Raw genomic sequence first — 25,520 nt, 5'->3', positions numbered from 1 at the left:
CCTTACCAGATATGTAATTTGCAAATATTTGCTCCCATTCTATAGGTTGCCTTTTCATTTTGTTGATGATTGACTTTGCTGTGTAAGAGCTTTCTAGTCCGATGTCATCCCACCTGTTGATTTTTACTTCTGTTGTCTTTGTTTTTGGTGTCAAATCCCAAAAATCCTTGCCAAGACCAATGTCTAGGAGATCACCCCCTATATTTTGTCCTAGAAGTTCTATGCCTTCTGGCTTCATGTTCATGTCTTTAATCCATTTTCAGTTGATTTTTGGTATGGTGTAAGATAGGGATCCAGTTTCATTCTTCCACATGTGGCTGTCCAGCTTCCCCAACACTATTTATTGAAGAAACTATCCTTTCCCCATGGCATATTCTTGGCTTTTTTTGTCATAAATATATTGACCATATATGGGTGGGTTTATTTCTGGGCTCTCTATTCTGTTCCATTGATCTCTGTGTCTGTTTTTATGCTGACACCATACTGTTTTGATTTTGATGACTTTGGAACATAGTTTGAAGATAGGAAGTGTGATGCCTCCAGCTTTATTCTTCTTTCTCAAGGTTGCTTTGGCTATTTGGGGTTAAAAAATAGTGCTTTAAAAAATTTTTTTTTATTCATTTATTTGGGAGAGAGAGAGAGAGCGAGCACAGAGGTAGAGAGGGAGAAGCAGACTCCCCAATGAGTGGAGAGCCCAATGTGAGTCTTGATCCCAGGACCCCGAGATCACAACCTGAGCCGAGGGCAGACGCCTAACCAACTGAGCCACCCAGGTGCCCCAAAACAGGGCTTTTTAAAATGCAAAATACAGAGCTGAGATGGAAAGCAAGAAAGGGAACTCTTCAGATGCTGGGGAGACAAAGCGGGCTCATGCAGCAGTGAGTGGCGGCCCATGTGGGAAATCAGAGTACGTCTATGCCCAAAATGCTGCAGCATGGCTGCCTGTATGGGGAGAGCTGATCCTCCATCAAGCTGGGAGCCAGCAGATGGCTTCCTTTCTAAGGGGGTCCTGCAAGTAGCAACCATGAATTTGACCCTGGGGACATCCTCACAACACATGCACATGCCGTGCGCATGGGACCCTGCAGAAGAATGTTCCCACTGAAAACGGCTCATAGGTCAAGATGACCAAGTATAAGAGAAAGTGTGTGCCGTGAGGGTCAGTAATGATCACCGGTCCCCTCTGAGCCCTTTTCCAGGGGTTAGGGACCCTTTGAGAGCTTTTAGTATATGAATCCTCATAAAAAATATATGAGGTACATACTGTGATCAACACTCCCACTTTATAGATGAGGAAACAGAGGCACAGAGAGGCTGAGGAACTTGCTTACAATCACACAGCTGGCAAGTAGTAGAGGTGGGACTCAAATCCACATGGGCTGGCTCCAGAGCCTGTGCTAAATGACAGACACACCTGAGGAAGGACAGGTCTTGGAGCAATCTGAAAGGGGTTTAAAATATAGATCTTGGGACACCTGGGTGGCTCAGTTGGTTGAGCGACTGCCTTCGGCTCAGGTCATGATCCTGGAGTCCCGGGATCGAGTCCCGCATCGGGCTCCCTGCTCGGCGGGGAGTCTGCTTCTCCCTCTGACCTTCCCCCCTCTCATGTGCTCACTCTCTCTCTCACTCTCTCAAATAAATGAATAAATAAAATCTTAAAAATATATATATAGATCTTTACACCATATGGAAAGATTAAATGAAACTGGATTAAAGACCTAAGCATAAGAGCTAAGATCCTGAAACTCTTGGAAGAAATCATTTGGGAAGAGCTTCCTGACATTCGATTTGGCAGTGCTATCTTGGATAGGACACCAAACACACAGACAACAATGACCACGAAAACCACACTGGACTTCATCAATTTTAAAAACCTTTGCACATCAAAGTACACTAACAACAGAGCACAAAGGCAACCCACGGAATGGGAGAAAGTGTTTGTAAATCACGTATCTGGTTAAGTGATTAATATCTGGAATATATAAAGAACTCCCAAACTCGGCAATGAAAAAAAAGCAACAACTCAATTCAGAGGGGGGCAAAGGACTTGAATAGGCATCTCTCTAAAGAGGAGATATAAACAGATAATAAGCGCTTGAAAAGATGCTCAATATCATTAATTATTAGGGAAATGCAAATCAAAACCGTGAGATACCGCTAGGATGAGTATTACCAAACCACCCAGAGAACCTCATCTGTTGGTCAACACGTGGAAAACCTGGAAGCCTCGTGCAGCTGGGAATATAAAATAGTGCAGCCACCATGAAAAATAGTATGGTGGTTCCTCAAAAAATTATAGGATTCCCATGGGATCGAGCAATTCCAATCTGGGGCCCATATTCAAAAGAATTGGAAGCAGGGTCTAGGGCAGATACGGTGGTGATGGTTGCAGGGCAATATGAATGTACTCAATGCCACTGAACTGCATGCTTAAAGATGGTTAAAATGGCATATTGTATGGTATGTACATTTTACCATGACTTAAAAAAAATACAGATCTTAAAGTGATAAAAAAAAAAAAAGAATAGAATCCATGAAGCAAGAATGGGCTTTTGTGAACACACAGGAGATTTGAAAGAGAGATGTGAAAATGAAAAATATAGTTATTAAATTAGAACAACGAAAATCCCTACGGACAGGTGAAGCAGCAGACTGAAATGCGAAGACACGACTGGGGAATCTCCTGGAACACAGGACAGAGAAAGAGACAAGAACTATGAGCAAGGATTTAGGAGACACAGAGGGCAAAATAGAAAGCCCTGAGCAGTATCTGGTAGAAGACCCCCAAGAGGAGCCTGGAGAGAAGGGGGAGAGTGGCATTCAAAGAGATGATGCCCTCATTTCCAGAACTGAAGGAAGCCGAGTCCCCAAGTGAACAAGCTCATTGCACTCCCAGGAAGTCAATGGTGCAAAAACCATGAGAAAGTTCCTAGAAGGCACTGGAGGGAGATGTGAGCATTCAGCTGTCTCCAGCAAGCTGCTCTGGACATTTTCCTCCATCTGTCTAGTGAGGGGCTGATCTCTGCTTGACTTTCCTGCTCTCACAGTCTGTGACTGGGGGTGGTGATGCGTTCATTATCAAGAGAGGAAACTATATACTTGAAGTTGCATATTATCTCATCTAATCTTTGTAGCAATCATGAGAGGGTTTGCAAGAACCGTTTTACAGGCTCAGAAAATGGAATTCTCCAGGTCACATAGGTGGTAAGTACAGAGGCAGGATTTGACCCGGGCCTAAACCAAAGCCACGGGATTCACTTACGTTAGAGCCAGGGTGGGACAAGAAGGGGTTTGAGAGATCAGAGAAACTGTCCAGCGACCATACCCACCTTTGGCCCTTGTAGGTAAGAGCTGGTCACGGAGGAGTGATCAGCTGTCAGACATTAGCAGGTACAACGCAGGGAAGGGCTCAGACTTCAGGGCCATCGGTAGAAAATGCCAGAATGGCTTCTCTTTCTGCTGTCACCCCCTCCCCTTCCTCTGCCTTCTTCCAGGTAGACCCAGTCTTACCCTCCTCACCTGAGGCAGCAGCAACAGGAGTCTAAGCAATTTTAATATTTCAAAAGGTCTAGGGGATAAAGCTGGTCAGGCGGAACCCAATGTTAAGTTTCTTTGTCCTCAGTCTGTAGCTCAGATCTCTGGGTGTCGAATGCTGGTACCCTCATGCTGTTCTACCAGCTGGGACAGGCAGTATGAACGCCCGTGTTCACAAAGATCGGAAACCGGGTGTTGTGACAATGACCTTTGTCTGGCAGACCAGGAGCTTTTAAAACATCAGGCTGGGGAGGAGAGTAATTAAAAAGTCATTGGTGGTAGAAGGCTTGGAAATATTTAGAGGACATGTTTATAAATTCCATTGTCCTAAGTAATCATAAACTTCTACCCGCTTGCGTATCCAAAATACCTCAGCTCCACATCCTGCTCCATGGAATAGGCCTGTATAACCTAGTCTACCCACAACACACACACACACACACACAAGCATGCCCACAAATACACAAACACAGACACACATAGCAGCTGGAGACTGGGGGGTAAAAAAAAAACTGCGGACTAAAGGATACTGGGGGACAGTCATTGGGGGCTTGGCCTGGGTGGGGTCAAAGCTTCAGCAAAGCCGGGGACAGGCTCTGGGCCCAGGGAGAACCAGGCTTACAATGGGAGCCTCTGGCCCTGAAAAACTGCCAACTTCTATTTGACCAGGTTCTAGACTTGGCATTTAAATATCTGAAAAATAGATTGTATGTTAACTGGAAAAAGGATACACAACTGTCGATATACTAGGATCTCATTTAAAATATGTGCCGAGAAAAAAACAGTGGAAAGTCAACTGTCAATGGTGCTTGTCTTTTGGTGTTCATATAAAGGGCTTTAACCTTCTTTATAGTTTTCTGTATTTTCTGAATTTTCTATAATAAAGGTATTAAAGCGTCCCTCAAAATTCTAGTCCCTCAAGCCCACCTTGGCTTTCTGAGGGAAGGCTCAGGGTGAGAGCGTGAGCTCGGGGGAGGGCAGGGGCGGCCTCCGGCAGTTAATCCCTACCTGAGCACTAGCTCCTGCCAAGCTCCAGCATTTAGGGCCCCTCTCCAGCTGAGGTGAAGGGATCTGGCCCGGGACCCCACGGGCAATACTCAAGGAGCTCTGTCTGGTAACACATCAAGTAGACACGGAGCTGGGGCAGGCAGGAGCCTGAGGTGACTAACGGGAACAGTTCTGCACCCTCAGTGAGTCAGACACGTGCAAGGTTTCCCCCTCAGGGAACCAGAGGACAGCCAGGAGCCTTCCATCTTGAGGACCTGCCATTTTATGGGAACAGCTGGGGCAGTGCTCCTGAAGCACTGGAAACGCAAGGCCGGAAGCCCAGAATGTCTGCTCCCCCTTTGCTTCCCAGAGTCCCCTTGGGTGGGTGCCGAGGCTGGCAGGGGCTGCCTGCCGAGGCAGGACATTGGCTGACTGCCTGGGCTAGCGGTGGGTGCTGGGGCCAGAGCGCCGGGGCATTTTCCCAGGCTCTTCTTGGAGGAGGATGAAGACGCCCAGTGAAGTGACCCACTTGACTGCCAGGAGGCGGGACAGCGTCCCTGTGCCTGCCCCTGGCTTCCCCATGAGGGACACAGACTCAGATGGGGGAGCAGGTCCTTTAATTGTATTCACAGAGAGACTGGGAGGGGGGCTCCACGTTAGGCGGCCTGCTGCCCGGGGACTTGGGGACAGGGACCGTGGGGGTTTGTGGTCTGGAGGGCAGATTGTCAGCACAGGATTCGAGGCACGGTGAGGAGCGACAGGGTGAGGGGAGGAGGGCGGGCTGGGGTGAGGCATGAGAGGGGCGGTGGGTCCTCTGCCTTCGAGCCCGTGCCCCTGGTCTGGTCTCTCGGTGGCAGACGCTCCCCCACAGGCCCAGCCCGACCTGGTCACCTCAGGAGTGTCTCAGCTCCACCTCGGAGCCAAACTGGGGCCCGCGGTGGGGCCGGTGGAGGCTGTGGTGGCGGATGCTGAAGAGCCGCTGGGTGAGGCCCAAGGTGGCCACCAGCAGGGCGACGCCCAGGAAGAGCAGCACCCACTGGCCCACGCGGGCCTGCTGCTCCTCCAGGTCCAGGCCCAGGAAGTTGACGCGGCCGGTGCCCGGGAAGGGGCCTTCTGAGCGAGCTGGGCAGGGGAAGCAAGGAGAGCAGGCGGTGGGCAGGCCGGCAGCTTAGGCTGGCTTCCCTGTCCCGGCTCGGAGGTCGGACTGCAGGCTGCCCGAACTGGGGAGGGGCCCAGCCCTGGGTGAGCTCTGGGGGCTGGCCTGGGGCCGAGGGGCACAGGGAGTAGTACCGGAGGTGGGCGTCCAGTTGTACTGAGGCCAGCCCAGCTTCTCCCCGTGCCGCCCGTTCTCGGTGAGGAGCCAGTCCATCAGCGGCTTGAAGTAGTTCATCATGGCTGACGCGGACATGTTGGCCTGGCCAGTGATCAGCTTCATGGCTTCTGGCCACGGCTTACTGAAGCCCAGTTTCATGGCATCCCTGGGGGAGCACCAAAGAAGGGAAACTGAGTCAGAAGGACAGGCGGGGAGGCTCACTGCTCCTGCCCTCAGCCTAATTCCCACCCTCCATCCCCCCCTCCGCCCAGTCTCAAACTCCTTCAGGATTGGGAGGGCCTGGGCAGGTCTGGGGGTGGGAGTGGGAGTAGGGGAGGGAAGACCAGGGCCCAGAGGGCTCTAGTTCCCTACTGGGATGGCACAGACTCCACCTGGGATCCCCAGCCCAGGCCCCCAAATGGCGTGTGTTCCCAGAAGAGCCCCACCGGGCTCCTCAAAGCTGAGGGGTTAGAGTGTGGAAAATGGTCAAAAGAAAGCCAAAGACTCACGCCAGGCGCTTCCCTGCCTCCTTAGAGTGGTAGATGTCACATGTGTGCAAGGGGCCCTTGTGGCCAGCCGCCTGACACAGAGCCTCGTGGAACTGGAACTGAATGACAAAGCCAACGAAGTACCTGGCGTGGAGGGGAGCGAGGCATGGGCTGGGGTGGCTGGGGACCTGTGCCCCTCACCTTCCTCCGCAGACAGGCACCCTCTGGTCTGCAGGGTCAGCAAGATTCCCCAGTTCCATGCCTTCCCCCCCCCCCCCCCCCCAGAGGCTCCCTCTACATTTCGGGAAGACTGTTCTGAGGAGCTCTGGGGATCACTCATGGGTGAGAAGGGTCAGGGCAGAGCCCCTCAAAGATTTGGCAGGTTGCTTCCGAGGCAGTGAGGTCTCAGTTCCTGGGGTAGATGCAAGCAGGGGCCAGGTGTTGCGTCCAGGGTCACGTGCACCTGGCAGGGTGGTCTGGGCAAGGAAGCCAGCCCAAATGATCTCCTTTATCCCAAACAGCAGGGACTCCCTGGTAGAAATCTGCTGGTCGAGACCAGAGCAACTTCTCCACACTTGGGTCAGAATGTCCCAAACCAGCTGTGCAGGCCTCCCACTTTGAATGCTGGGCACAAGCCATGTGCCACTGACTTTTCTGGCATTTCTTAAAAGTGCTTTGCCAAGGTTGCTGGTCAGAATCTGGAATGTGTCTCCTTTGCCCGCCCCTGCCTGGAGAATGATCTACACTAAGCTCAGAAGCTAACCATCACTTGGGCCTGGCTTCCACGGGAAAGCTAGTGCCAGCCTGGAAGCGGGAAACCAGTGGAGAAGGCAGGTGGGGGTCCTCCCTACAAGTCAACCTTGTGCACTGTTCAGGTTGGGCCTGTTCTGAGGTGCCCTTGTGTCCCCTGGGTCCCCTGCCCATGACTTGCTCTCTGGAACGTCTGAGCAGGCTTTCTCTCTGGGAACACAATTCACCCACCCCACACTTATGTATTAGGTCTTGACTATATGCGGACCTCGTGCCAGGTGCCAGGGTGGAAAGGTGGGCACAGTGAGCACAAACCCGCCCTCACGGGCTTCTTGGGAATACAGGTGGCAAGGGCTAGAGGCGGCCACAGCCCTCCTGGGGCAGCCCTCACCGCCCACTGCTTTGCCTCATGGGTAGCCTGGGCTCCCTGCAGCTCAGAGACATCCGGACCCCTCCCCCTTGAGGTTTCTCTAGACCCTTCTCTCCCGGGGAGGGCCCCAGATCCAACTGGGTCTCTAACCCTGGTTTTAGTGTATAGAAGTTCTTCCAGGCACAACTCAAATTATATCACAGGCAATATGTTGAATATAGGGTACCTTTACTATATAATCACAATCTTGTTTAAAAACAAAAAGTGCTTAGGTCATGATCTAGCCAAGGGTCATGGGTCGTGGTTAATAATGTTAACTATCCAACCAAGGTCTCGTAACCATTAGCCAATTATAGTAGAGTTTCTCTTTTCAACTGACTAGAGGGGAGAGGCTCTCATCACGTCAAAAGTGTGAAAAAACAGGGAACCTTTGTCTCAGGTGAGTGACCTATAGGCAGTGTGTCATGCAGCCAGGCCCCCCAGGTCACCCAGACAGGTAACTCCCCACAGCGCAGCGACAGCACTTTGAATACTGAATGGCCTCCTCCCTTCCCCTTTACCTGATATAAGGCACATTTGAAGGAACGTGGAACTTGGCCCCTGGGTCAAAGTCACCTTGAGACCGGGGCACTGGGGGGCAGAGGCCCTGGTACTTCAGCCTGTCAAGGGCAAAGGTACGTTGGAGGGAGGGTTTGGGGAGAATCAAGTCAGGAAGAGTTGGTGTTTTTGAAGTAAAGGGAGGTCCTTGCCCCTGGAGCTACACTGGACACTCCACACTCTGGTGTGTTGTGCCTCTGTGCACAATCAGCCCCTGTGCACCTCATCACTTACACACACACACGACCCATGTGTCGTTCATAGACACATATCCTCTCTAAACACCAGTCCCCCCCACATGCACAGACACTGACGGAGACCCCTCCCCAACCCACACCCTCACAGGAACATTCTAGAACCTGAGGTTCCACCACTCCTGGTTGTAGTTCTCCTTGGTGATGCTTCCATCGAATACCCTCCAGCGCCACTGGTCAACCAGGTAGCTGAAGGGGACAAAGGCGATCTTGTCGAGCGCCATCTTCATCAGAAAATTGATGTCTTGCTCTGCCAAGGGAAGGGAGCCTGGTCATCAGATCTCTGCCTGCCTCCTGCCCCGTCCCAGCAGCTCCGCCAGGACGGGTGTGCAGTGGGTGGAGAGGGGAGGAGCGGGCTGTGCCTCTCTGGATCTAGCGACCTGCCTCTTGGGATGGTCTGAGGGTTCCATCCTCCCAGCTCACCCTGCTGGTGACCTCCTTATTCCCCACTGTTCTGCCCCAGCTTCTGCCTGTGAGCCCTCAAGGGCCCTCTCGCAGCCTCCCAAGCTCGCTGTCCCTTCTCAGTCCCTCTGCCCACCAGGCCCTCCCATTCCTCTCACCGTAGCCGCCACTCTCGCTACTCAGCAGGTTGATACTGTGTAGGTGCTTGGGGGTAGACACAGAGAGTGCCAGCACATCTCCAATGGCCTCATGAAAGCCAGGGTTGGCACCCTCCCGGAAGGTCACAGGCAAGTCCTTGTACTGCATGAAATACTGTATGTGGCCCATTTCGTGATGGGCCACCACCAGGTCCTCCATGTTCACCGTGGTGCACTGTTTGATCCTGGAACACGGGGAGCAGGGCAAAGGGACCTGCTGTCCTTACTGCATACAAAGTAGACCCCCATCGATGCTCTATGCAGGGAACACAGCATTAGGGGAAGGGAAACCAAAGGAGGTATGCAGGAAACCTGAGAAAGAGGGAATCTGAGGGGTGGAAGCCCCTAAAGTATGGCCATTCAGGCCATCCCTCTTTCTCCTACTGCCCTGGAAAACTCCAGCCCTCATTGCCATGTTGCTTTCTAACTGTGCAAAGTACTTGTTCTAGAGGCATTGCGACACTCAGCTCTAATTGTGCAGGACTTTCTAGAACATGGGGTCTGTGGTTTTTCATGCACACATTTTGTTTCTTCCAAGACTTAGGCTTCCTGAAGGAAACAACAGTAATTCTCAGCTATTCTGCATCCCATGTACCCAACACCAACAAACGTATTCACCCCAGAGTGCCTCTGGCTAGGGCTGAAATGTCATCTGCAGAGCCGTCCATGCCAGAGGTCCCACCTCCCTCTTTGTCTTTCCTCATTCTCTTTTGTGAACCAGTGAAATTCTCCCTTGGATCTAACCAGAGCCCTTCAGTTCAGTTGACCCCATTTTTCTGTCATTTGTATTGGGAAGGGAAGAGCTTCTCAGCATCCTGGTTACATTGAGATTGGGGTCTGTCCACCTTCTCCTATGACTCCCCATACAAGGGAAGCCCCCCACCCCAAAAGGGCTCTCACCCTCTTGATTCTGTCTACATCCAGCCCTACACTCAGTCCTCATGCCTTTGAAGGAGGGGCCCAAGGACAGGCGGTCCATTGAATCCTGGCTGCTTTGTTCTAGCCTCTCTGCGTCCATTCTTAAAAGAAGACACTTCATCAATAATGGCAGATCATCTTTGCCACTTCTCCCAAGAGGTGGGGTCTTCTTTCCTTTCTTCGAATCTGGATTGGCCTTGTGACTTGCTTTAGCCAATAAAGTACGGCAGAAGTGACTTGGCCAGTTTTGGATTTAGCCTTTAAGAGACCTGGTTGTTTTTGCTTTCTTTCTGGAGGATGCCGACGGCCAGGTAGGAAATCTGACTGCCTGACTGTCATACTGGGAGGAAGCCCAATCTAGCCTGGAGAGAGAGATGTCCCGTCAACCCCCGGCTGCTCCAGTCATCCCAGTCCAAGGACCCAACACGTGAGTAAAGAAGCCAACTTGAACCTTCCTGCCCCAGCACATGCCACATGGAGAAGAATTGAGGGACCCGACCAAGAGCCAGAACCTGGTCCCCACCCCGCAATCCCCAGCCATCAGACTCTCCATCATAGTACGGCAGGGGTAAGCCACGTCCACTGCGTGCTGCCTGCGCTCCTGACCCATAAAATCATGAACATAAACAAATGGTTGTTTTATACCACTAAGTTTTGGGGTGGTTTGTTATGCAGCAATAGATAACGATCCTCCGACGAAGACAGCTTCTGAGCCTCTGTCCGTGCGTATGTGAAGTGCCCCCAGTGTCCTCAGGTACCTCTCTGTGTCAAGGCACATGTAGCCAGGGAGATGGCCTGTTATATGCAGAGGCCACCCCAGATGAGGGAAGGCTGGGCAGCTCACACAGTGCTCACACCCAGGACTGGCCAGTGTCTGAGAAGAACCTCGCTTGGTAGTCAAGGTTCTCCCTCCGGAAGCCAATGGCCAAGCTGGGGTCAGGCCCAAGGCATTTGACCCTCCATCCTAAGCTCTGGTCCCTGCGCTTGTTTCTGCTTGCTCTGGCTGAGGGGACAATAGTAGGACCTTTACTTGGCTCATCTCCTTGCTCACTGGGCTCAGGCTACTGTCCCCTGGCTACTATCTGGACACACCTGAAGTCCTTGCCATTGTAGAAGTCCCAGGCAGAGGCATGGCACACTACCTCCCGCCCATCAGTCGGCTTCTCCAGCATTGACTTGTTCCAGAACTCAAAGGGCACGGGCAACAGCCCCAGGGAGGTGAAGAAATTGTCCGCTTCTTCAAACATCCTTTTGGGTGTCCAGCCCTGCAAGCAGAGGGAGCTCTGCCCAAACTGGGGACTAAGGGGACGGACTGTGTGCTGCAGTTGGAGTGGGGGTTGGGAGAGGGCCAAGCCAGAGGGAATTCCTGAATCAGAGGGCCCTCTCCCACTGAAGCAGAGGTGTCCCTTCCCCCGTGCCCTGGGGCTGCCCTGGAGGAGCAGAAGTATGATGAGGGGCCCAGTGTGCACCTGCTTTATCATGGCCTCTGTGGCATCTATCTTGGGGGCTGAAGGGAAGGGCACCACCAAGTCATAGATGTTGGACCAGGTCTGAGCCCACATGTTCCCTGGAGGCAGGTAGGGGAAGAGAAGGCAGAGAGAGAGGAGAGACGGATGTTATTTCTTAGACTCAGCACCATCACCCATGGAAGGGGACTGGATCCCAGCCTTAGGATCTTAACACCATCTCTTGAGCACCTACTGTTTGCAAACTGTGCTGGGCATTCGACACACATCGTCTTCAGCCTGCGCATCCAGTGCACCAATCCTTACCTGCTCTGAGTGCCAAGGTCTAAGTTCTAAGCCCCAGATCTGCCCCTGCTCCCGGGGCCACTTGGGCATGGAGCCTCCCCTACGGGGTCTGTGTTTCTCAGTCATCAAGCTGATGTCCCCTCTGATATTCTTGGTCTCACCAGAGCGGGATCAAGGATGGCTGGGCTCTTGGGCTACAAGCTCCCCAAACCTGGACGAGCTTTCTGGGGTCTCCCTCGTGATTGACAAATGGTCTGTGGCCCTGTCTGGCCTCTCTGCTCACAGCAACAAGTCTCCCAGGGCTGTGTCCTCAGTGGCTGGACAGGGACAGGAACCCGGGAGCCTCTGCTTTGCTCCCCTCCTTGTCATCTCTCACTGTCTCCCACTGCCTACTTCCTGCCTTCAGGGCATCTGATTTACAAGCCCTGGAAACACGAGGGTCCAAAAGTCGTGATGGATCTACATTCTCCATATTGTCCTCTGTGCTCCTAACTCCCCTTAGCCTGAGCGTCCTTTCTGCCCTTGTCCCTACCGCCACTATTTTTCCATCTGTCGGAGCTTCTCTCATCTTTCAAGGCTCTGCTCACGTGCCGCCTCTCGGGGAGGCCCCGGTTCTCACTCCCAGCCCCTTCCTCGCCACCCCCCTCAGCATCATGCTCCCTTGAGCTGGGATGGGTGATACGGTCTCCTGCAACAATCTTATGAGCTCCCCCACAGCTCCATCTGGGTGGTCTGTACCCTGTGGCTTCGTAGCAAATGAGGTGCTCAAGGCAAGCAGAGGTTTGCCTCCCCACACCCAGCTGTCACCCCACCCCAGCCCTGGCAACATTCCCTCAGCCTCAAATCTTCACTCTTTCCACCTGATGGGCCCTCTGAAGATCCCTCCCAGGCTGCCCTCTGCCCCCTGGGCAGCACTGGCCCCACGCTCCCTCACGGCGTCTGTTCCCCGTCCCCGCCCCAGTACTTGTCCTCACCCAGCAGGTGAGCGGGAATGGGGCCCTCCAGGTGGATGTGCTCGGGCCCGTAGTGGCGGTGCAGGGCCCGACGCACGTAGGCGTGCAGGTTCAGGTAGAGCGGCTGCAGCTCCTGGTAAAGCTGCTCCAGATCTTGCTCCAGGGACGGGATCTCGTACATGACCCTCCAGGAGTCCCCTGCATCCTCGTAGCCTGCAGAGGGGATACCCGACCAATCCCTGAGCACCCTCCACCCCACCTCCTCTAGGGACCTCCTTCTCACCGAGTTTAGGAGGCTCAGAGGACCCTCCTGAGGGCCCCAGCGGGGCTGGGGCCCGAGAGCCGGGGATATTGGCTGGAGGAACTCACCGTTGAGCCGGGCAGCCTTGTTGGCAAGTTCCACATACTTGGGGAAGGAAGGGAGGATGGCTCTCCCCACCTTGTCTCGCCAGCCCTTCCAGGCCCACAGCAGGTCTTCATATCTCCGGGATGTGGCCATGAGATTCGTCACATCTGCGGGGAGGGGTTGAAGGGTTCAAGCTTCCAGCCCTTGGCTCACCTCCCACCTCCTATAAAGTGGACTCGGTTGGAGCTGGGGTCATGCTGGGGAGGTCCCGTGAAGAGGCCTGTCCAGGCAGCCAGTCTAGTAACATGGGAGAAAGGCTCGGGCGCTTTCTACAGAGGCTTCCCGGGGCCGGCCCGGGGCTCAGGGGGCACCCACATCCCCTCAGGGTTGCAACAACCCCATGAGGGGTGCACTGGCTTTCACATGAGTGTGCTGGTGACATGGCGGGGGCCCCTCCAGCCAAGAAGTGGCCCAGCCGGGCACAAACCAAAGGCTCGGACTCCAGAGCTGCCGCTCCCCACGGATTTCCTGCTCACCCCCTCCGTGGGAGGGACAAGTGGCTTGGAGGGCACAAGACCTGAGTTCCTGTCTAGTCTCCCACTGACCCCAGAATAACCTCGCAAGTCACGGGACTCTTCTTCCCCTATCTTTCAAATGGGGATAAGCCAACACTCCTGGGGGGCGGTGCAAAAGTCAAATGGGAGCACAAGGGCCCTGAGCAGGGAGTGTGCCTCATTGGTCTCGGAGTCTTCACGGGGCCCAGGACATTTGTACGAACTGCTAGTGAGCCAGACGGAATATAAGGATGGCTGTGGAGACAAAGTACAGAGAGCCATCCCAGCGCCGTCCGGGAGCCCAGAGTCCCGGGTCTGTGTCCGGTCAAAGCCACACTGTGCGTGCAGCGTCCTCCATATGGATTGCACGGAGCTGACACGCACCTGGCGGAGCTGGGACGAGGAGGGCCTGAGCTCGCGTGTCACTTCCAGAGCCCCACACAGACCCGGGGTGGCTCCCCTTCCTGGCCACCCGGCCTGAGCTGCAAGGCTGTGGATGCCATTGCGGGGCCAGCTGCATCTCCCTATCTGACTTGTGCTTTCTCCCTGTTTTGGAATATGCTTCGTGATATCTACTTCTCACAGAGAGAGTACATTCAAGTGAATTGTTTGGGGAAAAAAAAATGTATTTTGAGAATTTCACCTCTGCCCTCTGCTGATGTGAGTATTCTGTTTTGTGGGTGCTTCTTCGTTTTACTAATGGCAGTGATCTGATGGCCGGGGCCTGGATTAAGAGGCTAATTGACGGGGGGCGGCGGGGAGAGGCTGAAGGTTACTCTCTTCCGCATACACGTGCACACACAAATGCACACAGGCAGACGTACACCCCCGCAACAGGGTGCGTGCATCCCCATGTATACAAACCGCAGGCCAAACCCTGTCTCAGGAAAACTGTCTCTCTCTCCTGTTTATTTTCCATTTCCCCTTCTATTTGTCATTGTTCTAATATGGGAGTTGGGCAGAGGGCCAGGAAGAGATGGTTTCTGGGTAGCGATTCCTCAGGAAGAATGTTTATGCCCCTGGCTCCCCAACCCTTGGGAGGGTGGGTCAAGAGGGAAGACAGAACATATCTGGGTGCAGGTACTCGAGTGTCCAGGGTGAGCTCTTCCAAAGGCCAGGGGGAAGCTAAGAAGGACCAGCTGGTGTGGAGAGGAAGGGAACGAGCAAGAGCCGGTGCATTCCTTCGAACGGGTTCGAAGTGGGTTCCATGAGCCGTGGCCTCAATGTGGGGGTGTGGGGGGGCAAGGAGGAGGCCAGAGAAGGTGGGAAAGACATGGGTAGGGTGAAGGAAGGAAGGTACCTAGAGTTACTATCCCTAGTTGGGGGTCTCAGCACTCGGCAGACAAATCTGAAGTATCTCCTACTCTGAAGGGCGGAGTGCAGAGAGGAAAAGAGAGGAGTCCAGGGGGGACCCAGAGGGGGCAGAAGCGCGGATCCAAGGGAGGGGTGTGATTAGAGCAGAGATGAAGTAGGTGCCCATCCTCAGTGGTGGCAGAGAAACCCCCATTGGTGGAAAACAGGGGAGTGAATCCCCTGGGCATGCTGGCCCCACGAGTTAGGAGCCCCTGACTGCCCCCTCCATGGGCCAGCCCCGCCCCCACTCCCCACGTGGCTCACCAGGCTCCAGCTGCAGACAGGTGCCGTTGCTGTGGCAAACCGAGGCCACGCTATAGGTGGTTTCCATGTCCAGCAGGATCTGGTTGTACTGCAGGAGGAAGGAGAGAGGCAGCAAGCTGCACCCCTTTGCTGCCTGTCCTGCCCCAGGCACCATCATGGGCAGGGCGGGACCTGTGGAGCTGGGGGAGCGTGTTCTCAAAGGTGCCGCCTTCTCAGGAATTCTGCAGGTGACGTCAACATGGCAGATAGAGGAAGAAGCAGCAGCAGGAAGGCCAGACCCTGTACTGGGCTCACTCCCCCGAGCTGGGACCTGGTCTTGACCTTGGACCTTCCATTCCCTGCTCCCCGCAAGCCACATACCTCCTCCAGCTCCTTGGCAGGCAGCGCTGCCCGCTCTAGGTCCTGAATCTTCTTTATCATCCGCTTGATGCTGGCATTCTGGAAGTTAGTCACATCGAACTGCCTGGCCCAGGTGCCGAACTTGAAGGTGTGGTTTGCCATCTGTATGTTCTTCTGCAGCTGAGGGCACAGGGGGAACCGTGCCATTGAGGCCCAGGAGCTTTGGAGGGGCCACAAGGGGAGTGGAAGGGGCTGGGGCTTACGGTGGGGAGGGCAGTTTTATCAAGTTGTTGCCTTTGCTCTTCCACTAGGACTGTCTAGAATGTCTTGGATGCCGTGTGTGCCCCTCAGCAGAGACCCAGTATCATGCAAGACATATCCTGGTAGACAGAAGGGGAAGTGCCCCCCCCGCCCCGTATCCTGTTAGGATGGGGACAGGTTGGTATTAGTTCTATGGCCTCTCTGAGCTTCAGGGTCCCATCTATAAAATGGGAACAAGATCACTGGTTTTGCAAAGGCTGTTGAGGAATAAAGGAGGCAACAGCCGTGAAGCACACAGTGGCCTTCAAGAAACGTTGGTTCTCTGTGGCTCACGTCTGTGTCACCTGCGCTCACCACACAGGCGGGGAGGGGGGTGAGGGGCAGCTAGTCCTTACTGTGGCGGCGAACAGGGACTTTCAACCTAAAAATCCACCTGTAGCCTCACCTGTGTCTGGGCAAATCATTCTACTACGAACAACAGATCGCTTGCTAAAAAAAGACAACCTTTTTAGGCATTGAGTATATGCCCACCCAAACCTGAAGTTGAGTATTATTTTAAATATTCCATCTGGATTTTTCACAAATTCTGACAGCCTCCCCCCCCCGCCCAACCCCCTGCACCGAGGGAGGGAGGGGGCAGCCTGCTCTCGGCTCTGTCTTGGGTTTTGAGGCTCGGTCCCTGGGGAGAGGAGCACGCATGTGTGCTGCACGTGTCCGTGAGTGTGTGCATGAGTGTGTGCGTGTGTGTGTGTGTGTGCATGAGCATGGGGCACGGGCAGGGCCCCTACCAGGATCTTGCTGGTCTCTGTGGTGATGTTGGTGTTATAGTTCCAGTTAGCCTCGGCATATTCGTTCCATATCACCTGGGATCTCCGGTCATATTCCTCCACAAACCTTCTGGCCTCAACCTCATCGGTCACCAGGCCTGTGGAACAGAGTGGAGGGAAACAGACAGGCCTCCCCTCGCCCTCTGCTGCCCGGTGGCCCGAGCCTGCCGCTGCCCCGGCCTCCTGCTCCTTCCCCCGCAGGCCCTGCCCCGCCCCCCAGCCGGTCCCACTTGGGCTCTGGGTTGTCTGGCTGTCGGTTGTTGCCTGGCTGCTTGTTGTCTGGCTGCTGGTTGTTGCCTGGCTCGTTACTGCCTGGCTGGTTGTCACCTGGTGGGTGGTCTCCTGGCTGGGGACCAGCATGGGGTGCCCACAGCAGAGCAGGAGGAGGAAGAGGCTGGGCAGTCCTGGGGCAGCCCAACCTTGGCCCATGGCCGCAGGACAGCAGAGCCCTGTAGCCACAGCCCCCCGGCCAATAAAAGTGGAGCCCGCAATGTGACCTCATAGAGCAGTGTACCCACCAGCCTGCCCCGGGGGGGGGGCCTCAGACTTGGGCACACCCTCCCTAGAATGCTGGAGACAAAACATGCCCATTCCCACCCCAGGGCCCTGGGATAAGCTGAGGGCGCTGCGTGGTCTTTCGGGGCAGGGCGCCGGGGCCCAGCAGGGAGCAGCTGACCAGGAACCAGGGACCAGGGGCCTGGGTCTAGAGCCCAGAACCGAGAACTTACGTTAGCACCCGGCCCACCCTCACTCCGGGCTTTACCGATGTCCTGTGGGTAATTATTGGGCATCGGTGGCCGCCACTGGTATTCCGGCCACCCCAGCACCTCCCCGTGACGCTCGTTCTGTTCCCGCAGCCACTGGTAGACCGGCTGGAAGTAGTCAAGCAGGGGTTGAGCGTCCAGGGTATCTGTGCCAATCGCCTCCTTCAGCACCTCCTGCCAGGGCCGCGAGGAACCTGCCCGCAGTGCCTCCCTGTCGGTGGGCACAGGGGGCTCAGGCCAGCGTCAGATACTGGCCCCGGCCCACCTCTGACCCCCACTGGCCTGCCAGAACGGCAACATTAAGACTCTGGGGACTAGGAGCTCTGGCAAGGGGGAAGGGACATCGTCCTGTCCCGTGCCAGCCAGAAGGCCTACTCCGTAAATCCTCGATGAGAGAAAGAAGGGGGTGGGAAGGAAGTCACCCTCCCCCAGCAGGGCCTTGTGGTTTTCCCATGGGCAGCTGGTTGCCTCCCAGACGCGTCTTCCTCGCCCCCTCCCCCTCATCGCCCACTTGCCCTCCTGCTCCCCCTACACACCGGAGCTTGGCCCCTGCCTTTGTGGACTGGTAGATGTCACACTTGTGCAGGGGGTGCTGTTGGCCCGCCTCCCTGCACAGCGCTTGATGGAACTGGAACTGCAGGACAAAACTCACGAAGTACCTGCAGGCACAAGGGGGCGTTAGGGCAAATGGTGGGGGGCCCTTCGCCCAGGAACCATCCAGCCCCTCACAGGGCAGAGGCCAGACCACAGGGGCTGCCTTGGCGGAGAAGAGAGAACCAAGCCTGGCTCGAGACAGAGGCCCACTTAAATCCCAGACCCTTGGGTGGGGGTGGGGAGCCAGAAGAGTGTGGGGAGCAGCCCTGAGAAGGGGGAGGGGGACTAATGGTGTGGGGGGAGGGGCACTGGTACCTGATGTACGGTGTCACATTTGGGACATGAAACTTAGCTCCGGCATCAAAGTGGGTTTCATTTCGGGCAACTGGAGGACAGATCCCCTGATACTTGGTTCTAGAGGAGGATGGTTCAATTGATTTAGGACATAAGTGTTGCAAACAGGCTGACTTAGCCTTTGCAGAAAACACTGTGAAGCAGGCATTCCCACCAGGCCATCCCTTCCCCCTCTGTTGAATTGTGGAAGACTTCCTGGAGGAGGGAGTTTAGGTAGGAAAGAATGGGTACAGAAAAGGGTAGAGACAACATTAGAGAGGAGGGGACCGGGCTGATGGAAGCAGGAGGCTCCAGGGTGCCCAGGAGAGGGAGGAGGGCCACTTGGGGTTAGGCCCTTCCTGATCCCTCTTTACTCACCGAAGATACCACCAGTCAAAGTTGTAGCGGGAAGGGGGGGTACGCCCACTAAAGACCCCCCAACGCCACTGGTCTACCAAGTAGCCAAAGGGCAGGAAGGCAATTTTTTCCAGTGCCATCTTCAACAAGAAATTGATGTCACTTTCTGTTGGAAGAGGAGATGAGAAGAGAGAGGTCAGAGGGAGACAGGGGTCCAGCTAGGATAGGGTGGGGTTGGCAGATGCAGAAGAGAATGGAAGGCCGGCTTTCACGACCATGGAGCCCTGCTTGGAAGAGGGCCCTTGGGCAGTGTACAGTTGGGACTTGGGGTGAGCTGTGAGGCTCCAGGTGGATGCCCACACCTGCCTGACCTGGGGCGGAGAGGCAGAGACAGGAAGGGCAGGTGGGAGCGTGGGCAAGCTGTCCCGCTGTGGGATGGAATGGGGTGGGGCCAGGCTGGGTCCTCTCCACCCCCCATACCCATGTCATTGCTGACATTGTCCAGCAGGCCAATTTTGTACAGATGTGCAGGAGTAGAGACGGAGAGCGCCAGCACATCCCCGACGGCCTCGTGGAAGCCAGGGTTGGCCCCTTGGCGCAGGGAGACAGGCTGCTCCTTGTACTGCAAATAGTACTGCACGTGGCCCATCTCGTGGTGCACCGTGGACAGCTGGTCCATAGTGACCCGTGTGCACTGCTTGATCCTGGGGCAGGGAGATGGCGAGGGTGAGGGTGAAGGACAGGGCAGGGCAAGGACCAGAGCGTGGGGAGGCTGGTACCTAAGGGAAAGGAGCCAGCTGGGCACTGCCCTGGGCCTCGAGGGAGCTGGTGGAAACACAGATCTTTGCCCTGCCCCAGCCCACACTCAGGGCCTTCTTCCTCCACTCCAAAGTATAGAGCTGCCACCTGTCAAAGCGGCCCAGGGAAGGTGGCCTAAGGGGTCTCATATGCCCAATAGCCTTGGAATAGACCCAGCCCCCCCAAACAGTGTTGGGGCTGGGGGTAGAGGTGGTTCTGGGAACTGGCTTCTCTGGGCCCAGGCTGCCCACCCTTCCTGGAGCTCCAGACCCCCCTTTCCTCTCCCATGTCTAGACCTGAAGTCTCTCCTGTTGTAGAAGTCCCAGGCAGAGGCATGGCACACCACCTCCCGTCCGTCGGTTGGTTTCTCCAGCATGGACCCTGCCCAAAACTCAGGAGGCATGGGAGAGAGGCCTAGGGAGGTGAAGAACTCCTCTGCCACCCGGAACATGTGCGTAGTGTTCCAACCCTGGTTGGGGGGGAGGGGTGCAGGCACAGGTCAGGGACCAGCTGTGGGAGCTCACTGTGGCTCCCATCCAGCTCAGCTCCTTGCCCACGAAGGGAGTCTCTGCTCTTGTGGCCTCCCTTCCCAGAGGCAGGGCCCCTACTAACCACAGTGGCTAAGCAAAAGTAGACGGCTGGCCACACCCCACCTGCGGGGTCCTGGAGGGAGGGGTTGGCGCCTCACCCCAGACACAGACCCCAGCTCACTGCTTGTACGCACACTCCAGGCTGCTGCTCTGTAGAAAGGGGGGGACCCATCTCCCTCCCGTGACTTCTTCCTGCCCCTCTCCCCATGTCAGACGCTTTCCTGCTGCCCCCACCCCGGCCCGACTCCGAGCTTACCTTCTGCACCATTGTACTGGTAACATCGAGACTCGGCTTGTCAGGGAAAGGCACCATCATGTCATAGAGGTTGTCCCAGCTCTGGGCCCACATGTCCCCTAGACAGAGGAGGGGAGCCAGTCAGCTTAGCTCCCTGCCTGCTTCCCCATGTGTGTCACTGAGCAGCCCCCTGGGTCCCTGGCACCCAGGCCCTCGGCACTCAAGGTAGCAGCCTGCTCGGCACCTCAGGCCCACTCATGCTCCCGAATGCTCCAGGCTCCCCGGGGTTGGCAAGAACCCTGGCACCAGCGGGAGGGACCCCAGCAGCATCACTTGGGCTCACACTGCCAACCCTGGGCTTGCTTCCTGGGACAGAATCTAAGATGATTATTCCTCCCCCACTGGACCTGGAGTCAAAGTCTGCAGTGTGACTCCTAGCTCCACCTTTCACCAGTTCTCTGTTCTCCGCCCTCTGCCAAGTCTACACGCCTCAAGCCTCGGACTCCCCGTCTGAAAAGCAGGGTCATGATTGAGAAGGGCCACCTGCTTTACCGGGTCGTGGGGTGAGCCACGTGGGCTCATATGGGGGGGGGGAGTGCACAGGATGGTGCTCTAAAACATGAGACACGAGGAGGATGACCCGTGGGTGCACGTGGAGGCGAGGCAATGTCCTTACCCAGCAGGTGAGCAGGGATGGGTCCCCTGAGATTGATGTATCTGTCTCCATATCGGCGGTGCAGCGCGCGGCGGACGTAGGCATGGAGGTTCAGGTAGAGGGGCTCTACTTGATGGTAGAGGTGCTCCAGATCCTCCACGAAGGTGGGTGACTCATACCAGGAGCGCCAGTAGGCCCCTGTGTCTGAGAAGCCTGGGTGGGGGGGTGTTAAGGTGCAGCTCAGGCCCAAGGCTCTGGCACCTCCTTGGCCAGCTCCTACGTCGCCATCCTCCTGGCTCGGGGCCCGTGTACCTGCCAGCTAGTTGGAAAAAATGCCTTGGGGACGGCTGCTCTATGATTTTCCCACCAGGGGTTGTTCCGGCTCCAGCTAAATAGATCCCGGAGAGGCAAAGATGAGGGCTAGGGCTCCGACATGTGCCAGGAGGGGCAGCGTGAGGGCCACACGGCAGCCCCCAGCCCCCAAGGAAGGCAGATGGGGCTTGAGCCGGTCCCACCATCCACTAGCTGTGCGACCTTGAGTTGGTATATGGATTCACTGTAACAGCTGCTCTGTCTGCCTCGGGTCAGGCTCCGTGGGGACCATGGATGGGGAGAGCACCTGGCAAGCTGGGAAGGGAAGCACTGACTCACGCCACGGACGGGGTGGGTCAACTCACCATCCTTCTGGTAAGCCTCGTTGCTGAGGGCAGTGAAGTTCTGGTACAGGGGCTTCAGCGGGGTGCCCACCGCATTGTGCCAACCCTCCCAGGCATAGAGCAGCAATGCGTAGTTTCTTGAGATGGCCATGATGTGGGTGAGCTCTGAGACACAGGTGAGCGGGGTCACTTGCTTCCACTGAAGGCAGCAGCTCTCGTCAGTAGACCTCCCACGCCAGTCCTCACCATCTCTACCTGCTTCCTCAACACCAGGATGCCCCCCAAGCCAAGGGCCGCCTGCAGGCTGGGTGGGATGGGGCTGGGAGCTATACAAGGCAAGCACCCAAGAGGGGCCCTTGTCCCTAGGGAAGTGAGGCTCTAAGTGGACACCAAGAGGCCATCCACAGGCCCAAACCCAGACAGACTGTTCACAGCTCATTGGTTGGAATGGCTAACTTCAGGCTGCCTAGTGGATGGGGGTGTCGGTGTGGGCCTGTGGAGGGCCCTTGGGAGACTGAGAGGACCCATGAAAGGGAAAAACCAGCCAGCCAGGAGGAAGGCTAGTGGGGATGGGAGAGGCCAAAGCACCCATGGGGGTGGGGGTGGGGTGGGAGTTGGAGGTTTCAGGAATCAGTGTGCCAGGAGAAGAAGGGGTGTGGGGGGTTCCAACAGTCCAGCCCCAACTGGAGGTCAATGCCTTTGGGTTTACCCACTCCCTCCGTGGGCCCACCCATGAAACACACCCTCTTCCTGGGTGCCGCAGAGCCATGGGGAAGGGCCGGGTAGCCCCAGCAGAGAGAGACAAGTAGAGACAAAGCCATACCTGGGTCCAGGGACCAGCAGATGGCAGTCTTGTTGGGATAGAAGCAGACCCTGGCTGTGGAGTAGATCCTGTTCATGTTGCTTAGCAGAGAGTTGTACTGGGGGGTTAGAGTGGAGGCAACGTTAGCAGCGAACAGCCCCCACGGACAATGGGGCGGCCCCCTCCTCTGTTTGCTGGGATGAAATGGAGGCCCGGAGAGGGGTTGTGGCTTGGGCAAGGCCCCTCCCTCGTGGCACTCAGGACACGTCTGATCACTAATATACTGATTTCCCTTTCCGTGGAGGCAGTCTGTGGAGGTGGAAACAAGTGTCCTTAGAATTTGGGATGGGGTTCAAGTCCAAGCTTGGTCACCACCTTGCAGGGAGGGCAAATCCCTCTCACTCTCTGTCCTCGATGGCTTCTCAGTCCTCCTCAATCTTTCGGAAGCCCACAAACCACACCGGACTATGGAGAAATTTTGAAAACCCCCTTTTCATCTGTTTACTTGAATTTCGCTTTCTATACCCCGTCTCCAAGGGAAATCAATGTTGCAGGGAGCCATTCTGCGCTCACCGAGGCTTCCCCTACGGTCAGGGCACATACAGATCCCAGGGTCCCTTCCTGCCAGGCTCCCCCACCGCCAGCACAGGGCGGCCCTGGAAGGCATGCTGGCCACTTCGGCATCCACCCTTCAGGTCCGCCAGGCCCACCTGCTGCCGCTTTTCCACAGGCAGGTTGGCAGGGCCCAGGGTGCGCACACCGCTGATGACCCTTCTCAGGACTGGGTCGCTGAAGTTCTGCCAGATGGGATCGTATAGCTCCTTGGCCTTCTGGCCCCAGACCTCAGCAAACTCCTGGTTGAGCAGGGCTGCTTCCTCCTGTGGGCACGGGAGGGGACACGGGAGACCATGGCGCTGGGAAGGCCAGGGGCTCCTGGACACTGGGGCTTGTGGGAGCACTGCTCTCTCCTCTGGGGGGTCAGGAGCCGGGGTAATCTGCCTCAGGTGAGCGGTGGAGCAGAAACTGGGGCCGGAAGAGAGGCGGGCGGAGGGGAGGGTAAATAGTGATGAGCAGTGACAGGAACAGTGAGAGAGGGGTAGGCTGAGGCTGCAGAGGATGAGGGCCTAGAGCAGAGCCGGCACCCTCTGACCCAGCCCGATGTCATTCCAGGGCGCTGCCACCCGGGGTGACTCGAGGTCAGGCGAGCCAGCCCTTATCCATTTGGTTCTTGGATTGGGCACGGACCATGCGCCCAGTACCATGCTGGGACACCCACCGCCCGTCTGATGGGGCGCAGCGGGGTCGGTGGGCGCGCGCCCGGCGGTGACTCCCCGCCCCCCAGCGCCCGGCCGCAGGCCTGTGATTGGGCGTCCGGGCCCCGCCCCCGCCCCGGGCCCGCGCGCCCACCTGGCGCCGCGCGTTCTCCTCGGTGATGTTGGTGTCGTACGCCCAGCTGGCGACCGTGCTCTGGTACATCACCAGCTCGGCGCTCGAGTTGAAGCTCTGCACGAAGAGCTGCGCCCCGGCCTCGTCGGCGGCAAAGTTTCCGGGCTGCAGGTCGGGGTCGAGCGCCAGGGCGGCGGGCGGCGGCGGCAGCAGCAGCAGCAGCGGCGGCAGGAGCAGCAGCGGCGGCGGCCCCCGCCGCGTTCGGCCCGACGCGGCCCCCATGGCGCGGTGCGCGGTGCGCGGTGCGCGGTGCGCGGCGCTGCCCCTTCTCCGCGCGGCGCTCGCCCTGCGGGTTATAAAACCCCGCCACCGCCTTCCGACACACCCCCACCTCCCCGCCCCGCCGCGCTTCCTCCCCGACTCCAAAGTCCCGCGGCTGCGGGCCTAACCGAGCGGGGCGGGGACCGACGCTTCCTGGCCCGCCTGGGCAGGGGCGCCTGCCCGGGGAGGGGCCAAGGCGGCCCCCCGCGAGCTGCAGCCCGGGGGGTGGCGGGTGGGGCTCAGGTCAGGCTCTCACAGAGGGGGCTGGAAAGGGGGACCCCCCCCCCGGCACACACACACGCACACACACACACCTCCGAGGCTGAGGGAGCCAGCAGTTTGCCGGAACACCCAAGTCTGCACACGGTGCCCTCTCCTTGCCATCACCCAGCCTTGGCGCAGGCACCCGGGAGCCCCGCAGTCTCCGGGGCTCAATCTCCCGGCCTAACCGCCCCAGGCCTCTCTGGGCTCCTGAGGGACAAAGTGGGGAAGCGGTCCGCGGCGCCGCTAGTGCGGCCGAGATAGGGTTAACGATCGGTCACCCGGTCCAGCTTCTTCACCAGGCCTCAGGGGGAGGGGGTGTGGCCTGCACCCGCCGCGGAAAGTTTCAGCTTTGGAGGCGCGGCGGCGGGGGGGCGGCGGGGGACACGACGTGCTGCCCCGAGGCTCACCGGGGACTGGCGGGGGAACTACCAGAAAAGGGGGGAGAACGGAGGGGCTGTTCTGGGAGGGTTTGTCTAGAGGCACAGGAGCGCTGGCGCCCATGCCCCTTTCCCACTGGGGACACGAGCTGTCAGGGGCTTAGGCGAAAACCACCGCACAGACTTGCAGCTTTCTCGGACTACAAGATGAGCCTCCAAGATGAGAATTACCCCCTCGTTGACAGATGAAGAAATTAAGACTCAGGTTTGAGTGGCTTGCTCCAAGTCACCTCAGGTCTCCACACTAGCCATCCTTCTTTTCCTGTGGCATCCACGTGTCCCTCCAAGGGACAAGCACAGGGAGGGAAGAGAGTGGCATCTGCTTGAGGTGGTTGTGGAAGCTGAGGGTCCTCCCCTAACTCCTCAGCACCACGGTGTCTGTCCCCAGAGGTGGGAGCACCCTATACCCTAGCAGACCTGGACAAGGGTGTGGGAGGGGTAGCGGAAGGAAGAGGAAGCAGGAAAGGGACCAACTGGGGTGGTTCCCCAACCCATTCAGCTGCTGAGGAAGTTGGGAATCCTGAGGATCTGTGTGGGGACGGTGCCTGAGGCTCCGAGGGAAACATGGGCTCCCCTTGTCATATGGAGGGTGCGCAGGAGGCTGTGACCTGAGTACCCCTGAGATGACATCAGATGACATGGTGCCAAGGAGAGGTGTGTGAAAGATGATGGGGTAGAGGTGACTGCTCCAGAAGGGGAGGCAGGTTGGTGTTGTCCTGAAACTGGGTGTGGGGGGGACAGGCGGGGGGGAAGAGGGTGGATAGTTGGGGGCCCTCTGGCTCTTCCTCATGCCAAGGGACACTGGTGCACCTCAGGGCTGGCTAGGTGGACCCCTGTGACCAGAGCTCCCCTAGCAAGGGGGAGGGCCCAG

At 56.9% G+C, this 25,520-nt stretch overlaps 1 protein-coding gene across 3 annotated transcripts; it reads right to left on the bottom strand.

The window, feature by feature from the left end:
• Window positions 1-5,123: 5,123 nt before the first annotated feature.
• ACE (angiotensin I converting enzyme) lies at window positions 5,124-23,909 on the bottom strand. Of its 3 annotated transcripts, XM_021678396.1 has the most exons (25): window positions 23,649-23,909; window positions 22,952-23,119; window positions 22,263-22,359; window positions 21,461-21,604; window positions 20,805-20,996; window positions 20,150-20,247; window positions 19,600-19,772; window positions 18,986-19,209; window positions 18,527-18,671; window positions 18,131-18,229; window positions 17,758-17,880; window positions 17,221-17,432; window positions 16,419-16,555; window positions 15,391-15,549; window positions 15,031-15,118; window positions 12,883-13,026; window positions 12,535-12,726; window positions 11,279-11,376; window positions 10,902-11,074; window positions 8,853-9,076; window positions 8,398-8,542; window positions 8,002-8,100; window positions 6,343-6,465; window positions 5,812-5,999; window positions 5,124-5,643 (listed from the first exon to the last, which is right to left on the bottom strand). In XM_021678396.1, the coding sequence occupies exons 1-25, from the start codon at window positions 23,907-23,909 to the stop codon at window positions 5,414-5,416; spliced, it is 3,936 nt and encodes a 1,311-aa protein (XP_021534071.1). In that variant the 3' UTR covers window positions 5,124-5,413. The 3 variants fall into 3 exon arrangements, with proteins under 3 accessions (XP_021534071.1, XP_021534072.1, XP_044777691.1); XM_021678397.1 differs by lacking the exons at window positions 17,221-17,432; window positions 17,758-17,880; window positions 18,131-18,229; ... (7 more) ...; window positions 22,952-23,119; window positions 23,649-23,909 and adding an exon at window positions 16,688-16,886; XM_044921756.1 differs by lacking the exons at window positions 6,343-6,465; window positions 17,221-17,432; window positions 17,758-17,880; ... (8 more) ...; window positions 22,952-23,119; window positions 23,649-23,909 and adding an exon at window positions 16,688-16,886.
• Window positions 23,910-25,520: the final 1,611 nt, after the last annotated feature.

Source organism: Neomonachus schauinslandi, chromosome 15 (assembly GCF_002201575.2).
Source record: "Neomonachus schauinslandi chromosome 15, ASM220157v2, whole genome shotgun sequence".
NCBI classification, from domain to species: Eukaryota; Metazoa; Chordata; class Mammalia; order Carnivora; family Phocidae; genus Neomonachus; species Neomonachus schauinslandi.
The sequence above is the reverse complement of the archived record's forward strand: the minus strand, read 5'-3'. Positions and strand labels throughout refer to the sequence as shown.